We start from the raw sequence: 16,895 nt of genomic DNA on the forward strand, positions 1-16,895 counted from the left end.
TGATAATAAAAACCGCGTTCCATTGTCATTGATATTTAATTGATACGTTTTTACTTTGTTGATCGGAGTGATGGCAGTTTATATTATCATTTAATTAAAGTTAATTACCTTTGCACAACTGCCTCTCAAGTACTATGTACACATAAGAACGTTATTTCCCGTCGGGGACTTTCCCAAATTCAGAAATACGTCCGAAAATTAGGTAAAACTGATGAAGTTTCTTGAAGCCGACATCATCGAATCTTTCTTTATTGATATTTTAAATTTTAATATTTTTTCATTTCTTTTTTATTTAGAAATGATATTTTAAAAAATGTATGAAATTTCATGAACCGACAGTCTGGCAATATTTTTAATTTTTGATATTTTTCCATTTCTGCTGCAATTTAAAATGTATGAATTATAGAAAAATTTGCATAAAACTGTCTAACTCAATAAAAAAAAGTCAACTGACCGTGTAGCATCTTCTGATCCATAAAATCTTGATATTAACATGATGAAAAGCACTCGTCTGGACGCAACTAACACAATGAGGGTACTATCTTAATAAGATTTGTGTCATGAATGAAAGGCGCACAAGTGGTCCCTAGCGATAATTTTTGCTTTCAGTTAAGTAAGACAGGCTGGATGTCGCAATCTCTTCGCTATCCGTTGCACTGATACGTCGTTTGTGAAACATTATAACACAGTACTCACATCAAGTTATTCGATGTTGTTTCGTTAAATTTATTAGGAAACTACTCTCGTCGACCGTTTAATAATTTCTTGACGATATTGTTCCATCAGGATTGAGGTTGCAGGTATAAGAAAGTCAATATAAAGTCAGTTTCGTTCTGGCATAATTGGCGTAGCAAGTTTATTATTTGAGAGTATCATATATTTAAAAAAATATTTCTTTTAAATTAAAATGAGGAATACAGTTACAATATTTTATTAATAAGTAGCAAATACATGCTAATTTTAACACTTAATGAAATCACAATAACAAGATAATATTTTCGATAATAAAAATAGTTGTATCTTAGTTGGTACCCGCTTATAAAAAAACGTCCCTATACCAGTGTAGAAATCATCAGTAGATGCGGATAAACAATATCTAGGACTCAAAACACCGAATGTTGTTTATCTAGGTATAAATAGTAGTAATTTCTATGTTACGCTATAAAACATTAGATAATGGGATGATCCTTAATTACAGATTTCACAGCTAAAAAATCAATGTACATGGCGCTACAGTTATGATGAAAAACTTAACCGTACTTCGTTAAATGGATAGATAACATTTCCTAAAATTAGAATTCGTAACGTAATAGAATTAATGTTGAAGCAGCAAAAAGAAACTTTTTGAGAAATAAGACGGCGATGGGAGCGCGCGGTAATTTCATTGTGGAGAATCGTCAGTCTTCTTAAATGTTTGTTTGACTAGCTAGTTCTTCGGTATACTGAGTCTAGCGTATTTTCCCAGCTACTACATATTATTCTCCATTTATACAGACAATGTGGACACCGTGACAAAAGAAACATAAGTCGATTCGTTTGTTTATGCATAATATACATTTCAATCGGGCCGAGGAGGATATTTTGGCAATTTTTAACAATTGACAGTAAAAAGAAAAAAAAATGACAGCTTCCTATAGATTGGCACTAATGGAGCGGACTCTACACTGTGATAGCGTACTCACTTTATCACAGCAGTTGATTAAACTAGGCGGCGAGTCTACAAGGCTGTTTCCCGCCGTTTATTCTCCTCCTCAAAGACGTCGTGATCTCCGACAGTCAACTCCGGTAGGCTCGTGCACGATTGTATATCACATGTTGTACTATTCTTCGCCAGCAGCTCCTCGGTGCTGTGCGAATTTTTCATCAGACTACTCCGATTAGTGCCATTAGACATGATGGTTTCGTGCGAAGTCGATCCCCCGTCCAGGGTCGGTAGTCCTCTGGGTCTGTTGCTGATGTGATTGACGAAGACTTCGGTGGGCGGATCCCCCGGTGAAAGTATTCTCGATCCCAAGGACCTCTCGGTGGGCGTGTAATACAGGGACAGTCTGCTCTGGGTGACGTCCGTATTAGTCACTTCTTCCAAATCGGCAAGCTTCTCGATCTTCGTTTTCAAGTAGATGTCTATGCTTTCCACGTCGTTGGGATCGAACACCAGAGATTCGGCCCTTCCGCACGTTCCGGCTCGGCAGTTTTCGAAATACAAACTGGGCAAATTTTCCAACACCTTGTTCAATGTCTGCTGTTGATACTTGTAAGTCTCCCTGAGCTGGAGCACTTTGTGGGCGCTGAATTTCCTGATCTTGTTCCGTTGGAAAACGTAATTCTCTCTAACCCAGTTCAGTTGTGTGGTGGAATAGTCTCGAACCTTTTTAACCTACAACAAAAATATCGATGCATTTCGGGAATTCTGGCAGGAACTCAAATCGTAATTACCTGGTCGCAGTACTGGCCTCGCAACGTCGTCAAGTGCTGAGTCCCGATATCGCGAAAATCTTTCAAGTGCTTCGCTTGGGACTGGTAGCTGTTCTGGATCCATTCCATTTGTTGGGTGCAGTTGTCTTTAATCCTGTTAACCTGCACGAAAACCGTCACAGTTGAAATTTCACAGGATCGATGATCGCTCTGAACTTTACCTGCTGCGTGTAATTGTCTCTCAGCCTTTCCAATTGTTGAGATTTGTATTGTTCGATGTTATCGAGCATTGCATAAATCTGACGTGCCCGTGGTGACACGCGATCGCGCTTGCAGAAGCTGCAGAAATTGTTTAGAACGCCGAACCTGAAAATAGACATTATGCTGTAAAAATGTTTCGCATTCTGCGCATCAGTCGATAAATACATAAACTTCACCGACTTGTTTGGGTAATTAACATTTAACAGAGACGGTCGAAAACTAGACCTACGTGTGACCCCTACCTGTTCACCAAGTACCGCAGGAACTGTATGATCAGGGTGAGAACGAGGAATGCCGTCGCGCACTGGAGTCCAACTATCAGGCTCATGATCCGCACGTGGTTCCAATCGGTGGGGTCGATGTGGAGGAGCACGTTTTCGGTGTGATTGGCGATGGGGTTGCTCGCGTAACACGTGTACCGTCCGCAGTCCAACCTGGTCACGTTCTTGATCAGGAGGGTGCCATTGTCCAAGACCTGGATGCGTGGGGGGATGATGCGGATCGGCGTCATGTGTTGGTCGTGGGCGTGGGGATGTTTTTCAAAAACGTCGGGGATGACCGGATCGGGATTCCAATGGAAAATCTCTCTGCTCGGTGTCACCCACGTGATGGACGGGTGAGGGTTCGCCGAATATCGACATTCCAGCAGAGCGTTCGATTGCAACCGGTACTGTTTAGTGGGAGTTTTGTAATTGATGCGAGGACCGGTGCAGTTGAGATGCTCGAGGGTGGGCAACATGTCGTTGGGGTAGGCGTAGGGTCCGCAGCTCAGATCCGACAGCGTCACGTTCGGCATCTGTTTCATTCTTTTGGCCCAAGGAGCGAACCAGAACATGCGACAGTCGCACGCCCAAGGGTTGTCCGAGATGTTGAGCATTGTCAGCTTCGTCAGGTTGGCAAGAGATATCGGCAAGAACGTGAGAGCGTTGCCGCTGATGTCGAGCTCCTCCAGGTGGACGGTGTCTGCCAGGACGTAACCCTCGATCGCTCGCAGCGCTTTGTTGTTTCTTATCCGCAGAATCTTCAAATTGGGGATGCCGAGGAGTTCACTGTTGTGGATCTCCTCGATGTAGGTGTCGTCGAGGGTCAACGAGTTCAGCTGGGGACTGAAGTGGAAGAGTCCGAAAGTCAAGTGGGTGAGTTTGTTGCCGCTGAGATTCAACTCGGTCAGACTCGACAGGCCCCTGAATGTTCCACTAGGGGCGTTGTAAAGGGGGTTGTATGCAAGGTTTAAGTACTCCAGGTTGTTAAGTGGATCGAATAGTCCTTTGGAGATGGCGCTTATCGAATTGTGGGATAGATCTAGTCGTTTGAGATCGGTCAGGTCTGCTAGAGCGTTCGAGGTCAGTTTTGCGATTTTGTTGTTGTTTAACGATAACACTTCGATGTATCTGTTGAATTTGAAGAAGTGATCCAGCACGGCCACCAGGTAGTTGTAGGAAAGATCGAGAATTCGCAGATGTTCCATCGGAGCGAATACTTGAAAGGGTATTGCGTGTAGCGAATTATGTGAAATGGACAATATTTTCAACGATGATTGATTGACGAAAACGTTTCTAGGAAGATCATCGATTGTATTGTGGGAGAGATTCATCTCTCTCAGATTTATATACTGTTGGAAATAGTAGTCTTGCAGTTTCGTTATATTGTTTTTGGTCACGTCTAAAGTAATCAACAATTGTGGATGGACGATCGTCCTTCTGATGTCGACCACACCACTGTTAATCCATCGGAGGTGACGTATATTTTTTGCGTCGAGATATACGCCTGTGACATTGTCGAAGTCCAGCCGTATCGTCTCCGGGCCGAATTGGACGCCCTTCAACTGCCTGTCCCGACATACCAGCACCGTAGTGTTCGGTTCGTAACATCCCAGGGGAGCGCGAAGAAGTGTTCCGTCACCGTGTCGCGTGTGACCCGTTACCACCGGCGAAATCTGCACCAGCAACAACACCACCACAACGAAGACGACGAAAATCCGACCGGCACCATTCAGCCGGTTGTTATTTTCCATAATTCACAATACATTGTCCTACGATCTTGACCCCTTCCTCCGTCCTACCTGGAACGAAGAACGACCACGTTTTAAAAATCGATCTACTTTTGCAAGCGTTATGTGGCGAAAGAAAACCACCTTGAAGTTGGTGCGAGCCAGCGTTGCATTGACGCACTTGCAAACGTCGCAATGAAAAAAATTCGAACAAACATGAAACAACGGTAGCAGTCAACAACAATTCGGAAAAGGACGTGAGTGATAAGGCGCCGCGCGCTATCTCGAACGGTTCTCGACAGATACTCACCGATCCATATGATAACCTCGTCGGTTGTTGTTCTACGAAAATGCCAGTCGATTTTCGTGATGGCTCTTATAATTCTTTGAAAACGAACAAGAGGAGCGGTCCCCCAAGACGACGAAGTCTGACCGATGTGGAATTTACAACAGTCACATAAAGTGTACGGCCACAACGTTTCGACTCTCACAGTGACTCCGCCAGACTGTTCGCTGAATTTGCCCGTCACGAACGACAGTTCCAGCTGCGTTCTAGTGGGGAATAAAACGGACGAATCCATTTCGGCCGGCTCGCGGAGGTGAGGTCGGTCGCCTCTCTCGGTTTCATAACGCCGTGGATAACTGTTCTCCGAGCCGAGAAATATCAAGAAGACTTCTTTCCGTTGGCATTCACCTGTGTCCATGTTTGACAAATGTCACTTTCTAGATTAGCCTCCTGTCGGTGGCGTTTCGTCGAAGGCGGCTCGAGTCGCATCGACTGGACAACGATAGATCAAAGTCGACGGTTTTTGCCGAGGCAATCGCCTAATCCCAATAATTACATATTGTTGAGGTTGCGATAAGGCTTCTTTCCTGTTGATAACGCTGGTTATCGTTTTCTTGAGGGGGAGAGAGGTGGTAATCGATAACATTTGATATTTCAGCTTAGGCCGCATGCTTGTACATTTCGGGTTGAAGGGTGGTTTCTTGGGCGCACCCATAGCGATTGTTTTGTCATTTTTTTTTTGTTGGTACGCCAACACGGTAGGCACCACAAAACGGGACTATATTTAGAAGCTTCCCCTGAGCTCCACGCTGACATGAAATTTTTTCATTTAATAAACGGCGTAGGAGCGTTTTTATTGCATTTCGATCAAGACGGACGCATTGCTGCTATATTTAGCAACGTTCAAATAAACACAAAAACTTTACACTTTTTAATTTAATTTAATGTAAGCTTGCATAACGCACCCACCGAGTAAACCAACCAGTTGAATCAACAGCATTCTTCGAGTAATATACGATGATAATACTATTGTTAAGTAAGTCGAGGAAAGTGTTTACAAAATCGAAATTTACGGAGCCACACGTTCGAATACAATTTTTAAAAACTGAGTCAATAAGAGACTGAAAAGTTGCACTCGTGTTAAAGGTCATGGTAAATTTCTTCGTTTGTTCGAGGATTCTATTTGTTCGGTGTATAATTACGCCTTGACTTGACATGCCGCTAATGACAAACTAACTAATATCATTTTCGCATGTGTCGCTTATTTTTACGTGAAAATGAAATTACTATTAATTATTCTTTTGCAACGTCAGTTTGTGTTGCTCGAATTAAAATTGTGTACATTTTGCATTCATTCTCCTTTTCTCTTATGAAATGTAACGTTATAAACTGTAACTTTTGGCCTGGCGCTGTGTTGTAAAGTTGACTTCAACAAGTTGTATTTTGTAATGGATTTGTTGAATTTATGGTCATACGCAAGGAACACGGCAGGCTTTAGATGTACACATTTTATCCAGAATCCTGAATAACACGAAACTGTCACTGCGGAACCCTGACATTTCTGCGATATTGTTGCTAGTCGGCCAAGTATTAATTGGTTTTTACGATCGAAATATGTAATTTCATACTGGTCGTTACTAATGTGTTACAACAAACAAACCAGGTTTCAACGGTGACCGGTTTAAATGTTACCCTAATAAGGGTTCATTACTTTCCAGGAGCACAGGACAGAAAAATTGTCGAAGACACCTATTTCTTTTAACCAAAGTAAAAAGAAAAACGATTACATTTTGTTCGTTCTTTTCGAATTCTTTTTGTAGACTGATAAAAGTTCAAATGAGATTGTACACTCCATTTGCAGTTTCTTAAATTAAATTTTGTCATTTTCTATAAAAAACGTTCATAAATTATTTTTATAGGTGATACTCGCAGCGGTACGATTACCACATCTTCGGTACGTTCATGATCGGTGAGGTTTGTTTATAAAAGAAACGATTGAGTCACACTAAAATTGTACATTTTGATGATGGGTTCTAAAATAAGTGACCGTGGGCAAGAACTTGGTATTGTTAGATAAATATTGACAGTAGAACGAAGATTTCGAAGCACCGGCCAGAGTAATATTTTCATGCTTTTTCACGAAAATTGTGGTGTAACGAGCCGTCCAATTAACTAAAGCACTACCGATCGTTCTTTTTGAGTGGAAGAGAAAGTTAAAATGAGCAGATACCTATATTTGTGGCAAAAATCTTACTTAACACCTGCCTACATATTGGCGATTGATTAAGAAGGTTAGAGGCAGGATACGTTGCCCCACGAGTTACAAACAAGTTTTATAGCATGTGTCTAACTTGTCAATCGGTCATATTTAAGCAATTTCGCAGCAGTGTTATCGCTTTAACGCCATTAAGGGGAACCAAACGCATGACATTGAAATAGGTCGAACGAGTAGATGACAGGGGGTTGGGGTCTGCTCGTAGTAGTTTTCGTTGTCCTTGTCGGGATTGCGTTACACCGCAAGTGCTTTCTCCGTGAGACTAACATGTCGAGAAAGTGACCCAGATCCGTTAAAAATGAATTCTAATTTTTATAACGTGCCCGCCAATTAATGGCGGTACGAATTTTGGGTTGTGGTTAATCTCTTTTTACACACATCGCATAAATGTACTTTTGTTTTCTGTTAATCCTTTCAGTTGTCAGTTCACTAGATGTGCCAATCACAATCTGTTCTATTTGGATACAGACATGAAAACATTAATGGAGATTAGGATTAATAGATATTGCTAACAATCGCATTCAACAATGGTGGTTCATTGCGCTTTCTTTGATTGATGCCAAGATATGGATAATCAAAGTGGATCATCTTTATTTTCCTGTTATTAATTTTCAACAACTTGCAGTTAAATCTTCGACAGTACAAAACTTCAAAATGTGGCCACAAAACACGAGAAACCAACGCTACTGTGCGGACATTTTAAAATATATTTTACAGTGTACGTGCTCGCCAATTGAAGATGTTGACAATTTATGCCCGGACGATTTCTTCTGTCACGTCCTGTGTGTTGTCCCGAAGTAATGGTCTAATTAAATGTGAAATTATGATTTATAAAGGCAGATCTGTTATGTGTTTGGAGAAGCATTTCTCAATGTCAAAAACAAGTTCGTTTACTGTTTTATTGCAACGAATTAATTAAAAGTTCTCGAAGGTTAAATAGATGTTATTGCTTTTTAATAAATATACTGCTCGGTAGTTGCGACGCACTGGGTTTGGAAATCGTACAGTTGATATAATACTTGCTCGGATGCATATTCAACGGCGCCGTCGAGTTATCGTTGACTATTTTTTTTTGTGCCTTCAACGCCGTTGATAATGGCTCTTCTATTTACGTCACTATCGATCGTAAAATGAGAATGCATAAAAAATGACCTCGACTGGTTGTAATCATTCGTTAGATAAGGTTAATGTCTGCCACTATTTTGAATATAAACTTTTGCCACTTTCGGTAAACGTTGTGTTTGTCTTGTTTATGGAGCTTGTAAAAATATTAAGTTTATTTTTAAAGATTATTGATAAGAAAATTCGTAAACAGATACCGTTGGAGAATAAACGACGACAACATTCTTTGTCGATTTAAACAATTTAGAATGAACTGCTCCAATCAGCTTAATGGTTGTACTTATTTTTTCAAGTCGGATTATTCATTATCACTAAACGAATTATTGACTTTTCATTGTTTGTATCACATCTGTTGTTCCATTACATACATTATGCATTGGGTGATTTTTTAACGAAATTGTTCAGTCCATACGTACTTCATTAATGAGCGATTAATTTGATTCTGTCAATATTCTCTCGTTTAGAAAAATTACTTTTGAATTTTCATCGACGAGGTAGTCCAACGACTTTTTCGGCATTATTGTTTTACTTAAATGGGATGTAGCTATTTGTCTGTCAACAGTAGCGTTCCCTTATCCATAAATTTTTCGCTCGTGTAAAAATATTTACCATCAAACAATTTGTACTGCTTCCAAATGTTGGTTTAAAATGAATCGAGTCTTTTCACTGGATGAGAAATGAATGTCTTCCAGTTAACGATTAAAATATTGCGGCATAATATGTACCGACAAACTACGTAATTGGAAGGAGATGAATCTGTCTAGGATGACGGATATTGATTGGGATTTCTGGAATATTTTGCATCACGAGGATTGAATTAAACAACTGAGTAACATTAAACGGGATTTCGATATCGGACACGAAACGCGATCAGCTCCTCTCAATAAAGAATAAAAAATCGCCCTCTTCAAAGAATTCTATTTTACATTTATTTTCTTATCATTTTCAAGAAACTTGAACTGATATATGGCAAGTACCATGTTGACTTTATCTATATTTGCGCAGAAGTGGGAGCTTCGTGCTTTCGCCGAAAATTAATTTACTTAAATGCTACAAGAAATAAACATATCTGAGCGAGTTTGTCTTAACAATTCGTAAATCTAATTGGAAACGATGCAGAAAATAAATACCAAGACAACCTACTTACATTTGAGTCTTCGCAACCAATTATAAATTTATTACCCTTGGCTGTTTTATCTCGAACTGAATTAAAAAAAAATCGCGAGTGTAGACGGAAAGAGGTCACAGTCTTTGTTTCCGATTATTAACATGGGTACCATTTTGAATCGTGCTAACTGTACAAAATAAACACAATTTCCTGCCAAGACTGAAGAATGTTGCCTCTGTGAAATTACAGCCGTCCGAAAAAAATGTTGTTGGATCGTCGTGTTTTTAATGAAATCTTGGCTGATGAATTGATTTGTCGACAAAGCAGATGATCAATTAAGAGGATGTCGACCATCGCAGTGTCGATACTCGCCGATTACGATACAGCTTTCGATCAGGAAAGTTGGGCGACGTCGTGGCTTCGAACAAGATTATCTATTAAAGTTGCATTAAATTTAATTTTAAAAAAAACAACCGTTTTGTGTTGTGAACTTTTCCATTAAGATCTATTAATTTTTCTGTTAAATATCATTTTCTTAGCGGATATCTAGATGATTAATTAATAGTTATTTGTAGCACTAGGCCAGAAACGGCACGTTTGCGAGTGCGAGTAAATTTGCCAGCCGAGGCTTGCAAATGCGAGTATGTACTCCCAAAAGCGTTTCTGGACGTTTGACCCACAAATTTTTTTGTGTCGACTTATGCAGATATGTATTTGTTTGGAGAAGATGTGCACGTCAATGAATGCAACATTTTTCTCAGTCTATCAATTATATCACATTCTTATAAAAATGACAAATGGCAAAGAACCTGCCTCATTGTGAAATAGGCTTCGGCGTATATCGTTCTGCGCAACTAAAGCCACATCCCCTTTTTTTATTACTATATCTGTTCGTTGTCCCAACTATAGAAAAGTTCTCAACAGATATTTGTTGGCTGTTTACCAACAATGAGATATTTATTTATGACAGTGTAGTTGTCAATCTTGGTCATTTTACGCTGTTATTTTTTAAATTGGAATATGTAATTCAAAAAATAATACTTAATTTTCTTTTGATGCAAATTTCATAAATGTTTTGGTTGAATTATGTAATTGTGAATTATGAGCGTGTACGATTTTTTTTTTTGCCAAAATCGATTTTTTAAATTTAATGGCTCTGAATGAAGTGACACGGGGAAATTGATTGGACACATTTGAAGGCTTATATTGCGCGTTCAAATAAAATCCTGGGCTGAGTAGGCGTTGGAAAAATTAAACCGTTTAGAACAGTGTAAAGTTTGAATTTCCCGCCGTTTGCCACGAATGACATTTGTTTATGTTTAATTGGGACATAATTAAACATGTTTGTTTTCAGCAAAGGATGCCCTTAGATATTTTCTTCGAGAATAGGAATCGTTAAGTTATTCTATTTTTAATGTAAAACATTGAAAAGAAAGAAAAAACAAAGATTTTTTTGCTCTAAATTTTAGGTTAGCTGCCAACATGCTTTAGCACAATAATTGACGGTTTCCAACGCCTTCCCAGCCCAGGATTTCATTTGAACGCGCATTATAATCCTAACATTTCGTGATTTTTACTAATTTTTTAATAGTGTATCGTACGGACGGTAAAACTTGAATCACCCTGTATGTGAAAAGTGTTTTGTTATCTTTGAGCTTAAAAGAATCCGTCAAAGTAGACGGAAGCTACAACAATTTGCTTTGGAATATTACGACCTTTATTAGCTCATTTATGTTGAGTAATTGACTCATTTGGGTTCTTTTGGTTAAGTTGTCCACTTGACATGTCAATAATAGCCTTGTTTTACCAACAATTCCGATAAGATCTGACGATGATCTAATTGAATTAAGTCCATAATTGTCACTAATGTTTCGTAAAAGAAATAATACATTTTTAAGTGCACACATTTCACCTTTTGCTGTATTTACTTTTCTATTAGCGTTCATTGCGCGTAATTGTTACAAATTCGTACAACAAAGAATTAGATTGGAGAGTAGGATTGAATTGTTGACTGCTTAAATTGCCACTTCTGGAAAGTAACGAACAAAGAATTTTTGTTGCGTTGCACATCAACTGGACTTTTTAGGTTAAAGTTATAAGGACAAATATTGTGATGTAAGCACTTGAGATCCTGCGGCAGATGGCAAAAACTGGGCGGTGGGCCGTCGTAACAGCCCCAATCTAATTCTAGTTGACAACGATTGTCGATCAATTGGTTAAATGTTGTTTTTGTTGCAGTGTGATGAGATCAAAGCACAGGCTGACGCCAACCAATTAGGTTTAGTTCAAACGTACCAAACACCCTGTGACGTAGTACAAAATTCTGACGTAATATTTAGCTGTCTGGCGGATCCTCGTTCAGCGAAAGAGGTAACAGAGCAAGTTTGTCGTCGATTTTACATTTTTTTCTGTGTTGACTTTGCTTTTCCCCCAGGTGGTGATCGGTAACTGCGGAGTGATACACCAAGCGGACGGATGTGCGGCTCTAGCCGGCAAAGGCTACGTGGAGATGACCTCCATCGATCCGGACACTTCCAAAGATATTTGTAACATCATCGAAAGTAAAGGCGGGCGCTACTTGGAGGCCCAGATGCAGGGGAGCAAGAAACAGGCGGAGGGCGGCAGTTTGATCATCTTGGCGGCCGGCGATAAGTCGCTCTTCGATGATTGTCAAACGTGTTTCAAGGCTATCGGTAAAACCGCATTTTATTTGGGCAATATAGGGTCGGCGACCAAGATGAATCTGTGCATCAACATGGCTCTGGGTATCGGGCTTGCCGGACTGGCCGAGAGCATGGTCTTGGCCGAGAGATGCGGTCTCTCGTGTAAGGACTTTCTGGAGATCTTCAATCTGTCGGAAGGGGCCTCGAGTTATCTGTCCAACAAGGGACAGCTCATCAACAACAGGAGTTTTTCGAAAGTCGAGCAGGCCCTCGAGTACATGCAGAAAGATATCAAACTGTGTCTTGACATTTCTAACGATGTTAAACAAAATCTGCCCGTGGCCGCCGCATCGAACGAAGCATACAAGACTGCCAGACGGTCGGGGTATGACGAACACGATGTCGCTATAGTTTTTATGAAGATGAGACATTAGTCGTTAGTTTCAGTCTTGGCGCAATTCAGAACATTATTTCGGTTATGTCCAATTAGTTAACTTTAATCATGGTAGTGTCCTTCCACTTAATTCTTTTATCGTTTCGTGACGATTGTGTCAACTTTTGTAACACAAATTTTATTTTATTTTTTACCAATTGTGAATTTTGTGTAAGACATTACTGTGCCTACAACATGTTTACATATAGGTGTAATTATCTGGAAAATATTCAACAAATCCATAAAAATTTAGGTCGAACAACGTCAGAGATTGGAAGGTGGTTCATGATGTAATGATCGTTTTTTTTTTTTTTTTGTTGTATAGAATAATTGCATTATATTATAATTTATTCACATTGTCATCAGTTTTAATAATTATAATTATTTATTCTCAATTTTTGACGTTCAAATACTAAATTTTTGGGATCCCCCGACGACAGTGTCTGCAACATAGTGAATTATTGAACAAGCTGAAATGAATAAGAACTCAAACTCATGAGTTTGTAATTATCAACGTTTTATTTAGGTGTTCTGTAAGTTGTCTTTTTTATTACATAATTAATAGTTTATCAATAAAAATCTAAATATCGTAAGGTATGTGTTATTCGGAAGAGACCCTATTGTTAACTGATAACAATCGAATTGTAATAGTCTACTTTAACCTTAGATCTGATTTCGATAAGGTTACCAACGATCGGTTAATACGAACGGTTGATAACATCACCACTAGTTAATTGATAAATATTCTAATTTAAAAGGAATATTTGTTTATTATAAAATTAAGTTCAATTAAGCAGAAGCAGAAGACTTTCGCGGAAACAGATCTGAAAACTTCCCGTTGTGAAGTTTGTAGTTCTGTGAAGCTTTGTTTTTGGAGACATTTGTGTCCGCTCTAGTAGATACGAGGGTAAGACAGTTCGTGGTGTTTACAGTAGATTCAGGTTACGTGTGTCAATCATTATGCAAAATATGTCCTACCACGTGATAATCAATATTCAATTAAAGGTGACATTATTTGAAATATTTATTTTATATTGTTGGGTTTTGAATATTTATGAGGTATTTGCGAGCGCTTTCCCAAATGGCACAAATTTATGTAAAATATCCACATTAAAATTCTGAAAAAATTAAAGCGAATTAATAACTGTGGCTTAGTCATTTTTTTTAATTCTGTTATATTTCCACCAACGAGAGAGGCGCGAGGGGATCGTGTTGTCACCTTTGTTGAAAGTTAGTAGGTAATTTAAGACGATGATTACAATTTGGCAAGTAATAAATGTGAACAAGTAGACCGACGTAGGCACTTGTGTAAATAATTGCAATGTGAACATTTTATCACGACTAGGGTGTTACCTACAAAGAAGAAGGTTCTTCAACCTATTTTTCGGTGGATTGATTTGACTTTAATTTTAAAGCCGTAGGCAGTGAGTTGATTCTGCTTAATTGAGGCACATCGCGATGGGATTGTTAAGAGCAAGACAATTTTGTAGGTATTATATTACAAAAGTAAATGGTTACTTCTATAATCACATCGGAACAGTAAATGATTTAAAAATTTTTCAATAATCTTGCTTTTGCTGATGTTCTTGTTGATTTATCTGAGACGGCAGAAGCATTCGCTCAGTAGTCATCATTATTCCAAAACGCGTTAAATTGAGAAAAACTGTTGTGACAGTTTGATTCTCAAGAAGAAAACAAGTTATTGTCGTAGATTTATTTTCGAATTTTTAGCCCAAATAAACAGCTGTACCATTTACCCGGTTGTATGGTATAAAAATAGTTTTTAAAGTTTTTAAAGAGTTGATTTGTTGGGTATTGTTTTACCTAGTAAATGATACATTCGCATTTAGTGCCCACGAAAAAAATTGAGTAGTTTCGTTGAAAATTCACAACATTGAATTTGTGACGTTAAAAGATTAACGTAACTACCTAAATTAGAAAATTTACTAGGTACCACAATTACTGATGATTTTCATTTGGAAAATCAATGTGAACTTGTGTGAAAATAAAGTATAAAACAACTAAAAACAGAAAAATTAACACTCCTATGATACCTCCATACTGGTAAATCAAGTGTCCAAGTCTAGGTATTGAATATCAAAATGGAAAAAATAGTAGATTATTATCATTAGGAGCAGAAGTGAGCCTTTTTGGCAACTGGGCGGAACACAAAAAGACCTTCTAATCTGAATGTGTACTATTTATCTACAGTAAAATGACAATTTTCGAACTTGCAATTTTCAATTTTTAGGGCACCAGTAATTCCTAGTTCTCTTGTTGCAATATTATTAAAGGTTCAATAATATTAGTAAAGTCTACTTTTTAGTGTTGAACGGCCATCAAACTGTTTTTGATTTTGACATCTGTAATCCTTACACACGAGCGACTCGTGTTACATCACGGTGGCAGCGGTTAAATATTGGGTAATAATTTCGTTATTTGTCTTTTTTAGAGACATTTAATAAAGACAATTTAATTAGGTATTAAATATTTCGTATAACTATTAATAAATAAATCGTGAGAAATCCTTCAAATGGGCTTACATTTGACTCGGTCGAGCCGCCTGTGAACCATTCAACTCCTAGGATTTGAAATGTTTTCAAGTCCTGATACAAAAAAAGCTACTTCAACCGTTTCTGTAGAGATACACAAAGGCGTGATTTTCGACCGCTTGAAGGCTAAGTTTATTTACTGATTAATCAATATTCGGAAACCAAAAGTTCTTCAACTTTATTCCTTAAATTTATGTTTCTCACATTATAATACGGGTGATCAAGAAGGACTGTTTAAGTTGGTAATGCTGAATTTTATTTCTAAATGGTACAACTGGAGTAACTTCCGGTTGTTGACGGCTTCACACTAACAGCTGCATCAGTGACAAGTCAAATTTGACATTTCAAATTAAATTAAACATGCCGGTGAATCGTTTGTGAGAAAAGTTAAATTTATGTTTAGAGCAAAATGGTGAGCACTTAAAGAATTTCCTTTAGTTAATTATTAGATTATTATTCCGAATTCCAACTTTGATTTCTTTTTGCCGTTAATTTTTACTCTCATGACCTACCATTTTGTCGTTATTAATGCTACGTCAGATATCTGTCAAATAAACCCACAAAACATACCTATCCGGTTGCAGTGTTGTAAATAGCGGAATAAAAAATTGTTCTTAATTGTATTGCCAACTTAACCACCTGGTAGGTAAGGGAGAGTGGAGAGAAATAATGGACATTTTCTTGTTACGATACTCGTCAGTAGGAATATGGTATTACATATTTAATAAAATTTGAGTAATTTGAGTCTTTGCATGTTTCAGTTGCACGAGTTTTTCTGAAGTTCTATGACAAAAACCAGAGAACTGAGATTAAATTGGTTAAGTGTCATCTGTCAGTTTGTGTTTCAAGAATTCATTAAATTTAAAATTCTGAAAAAGCGATTTCTGTAAAATAAATCTCGTTTAGTTTCAGTTACTAAAAGTAAAATCATAAATTAAATCTTCATTAGAAATTTCAAGGAGCCGAAGAAGATGAAGTTATTTCCACATTTGATAACTTTTGATTATTAAAAGAAAAAATTATTCAAGCACGATATTAAAAAATGTTGATAAACAAATTCTAAAGATGATATCGGAATTTATTACGAAAATTCCACAACAAATAACGAGCAGTAATAATTTTATTAACGGTAACGGTAATGCTACCGAAATGACATAACTAGTGCTTAATATAAGCTATTAAACTCATCATAAGAGTATACCTATTATTCTTTATAGGTAAGTACCATGTTTACATTACATAACAGCAATGTAGTTTTCTAGTTTATCGTACTACTTCCGTTTTTAAGTGACATAATACTAACATGGGTAATTATTATTCCAGTTTTGGGAACTGTATTCGTAATCACACGTTTAATTTGTATTAATAAAAAAGAAATGATTAAAAAAACAACAGTACAATGATAAAATGACAGATTAAATTTGTTGACCCGGTTAATTAGAAAGGTGAACATTCCTTTTTTGAAAAAACTATCTCTTGTTGCCATAACTGTCATGTACACAAAGATGGCTCTATCGCACTACCGCAAAAACAAAATGAACCCGAGACCTTCGTTTCATCACCACCTTTCTAATATTTGAATATTGCATGAGTCACCGGAGAAAATTGCAACTACACCATGAATGGCCGATTTTTTATCTTCCTTGAGAAAACAATCAGGTATCGAGGCGACCTTCTGCAATGAGTAATTTTTTCTAAAATTATACCTAAGATCGCCGATTACCCCTATCGACAACCTTCGCTGCGTAGGTACATCTCCGTATAAATTTTGTATAAATTTCAATTTAATG

General features: G+C 37.9%; 2 protein-coding genes across 3 annotated transcripts in view; one reads left to right on the forward strand and one right to left on the reverse strand.

Annotated features, from left to right (window-relative positions):
* Positions 1-13,146, forward strand: part of LOC138132427 (cytokine-like nuclear factor N-PAC) — a 28,446-nt gene extending 15,300 nt beyond the window's left edge. Inside the window, exons 8-9 of one of the 2 annotated variants that reach the window (XM_069049902.1) lie at positions 11,696-11,839; positions 11,892-13,146. In XM_069049902.1, the coding sequence (XP_068906003.1) occupies positions 11,696-11,839; positions 11,892-12,554 (807 nt within the window). In that variant the 3' untranslated portion in view covers positions 12,555-13,146. The remainder of the gene's footprint in view (positions 1-11,695; positions 11,840-11,891) is intronic. The other variant, XM_069049903.1, reaches the window with a different exon arrangement.
* On the reverse strand, positions 916-5,206 carry LOC138132426 (immunoglobulin domain and leucine-rich repeat-containing protein 2). Its single transcript, XM_069049901.1, has 5 exons — positions 4,977-5,206; positions 2,919-4,738; positions 2,637-2,781; positions 2,437-2,577; positions 916-2,377 (listed from the first exon to the last, which is right to left on the reverse strand). The coding sequence occupies exons 2-5, from the start codon at positions 4,688-4,690 to the stop codon at positions 1,718-1,720; spliced, it is 2,718 nt and encodes a 905-aa protein (XP_068906002.1). The 5' UTR covers positions 4,691-4,738; positions 4,977-5,206; the 3' UTR covers positions 916-1,717.
* Positions 13,147-16,895: the final 3,749 nt, after the last annotated feature.

This window comes from Tenebrio molitor, chromosome 6, assembly GCF_963966145.1.
Source record: "Tenebrio molitor chromosome 6, icTenMoli1.1, whole genome shotgun sequence".
Classification (NCBI taxonomy): Eukaryota; Metazoa; Arthropoda; class Insecta; order Coleoptera; family Tenebrionidae; genus Tenebrio; species Tenebrio molitor.

What these genes read in the sequence shown, in the direction of transcription:
- LOC138132426 (XM_069049901.1), bottom strand. Translation starts at nt 4,690, where the DNA reads ATGGAAAATAACAACCGGCTGAATGGTGCCGGTCGGATTTTCGTCGTC. An exon ending in GAGACAATTACACGCAGCAG is followed by an intron (nt 2,578 to 2,636) that starts GTAAAGTTCAGA and finishes GTTTTCGTGCAG; the next exon opens with GTTAACAGGATTAAAGACAA. An exon ending in GAGGCCAGTACTGCGACCAG is followed by an intron (nt 2,378 to 2,436) that starts GTAATTACGATT and finishes TTTTTGTTGTAG; the next exon opens with GTTAAAAAGGTTCGAGACTA.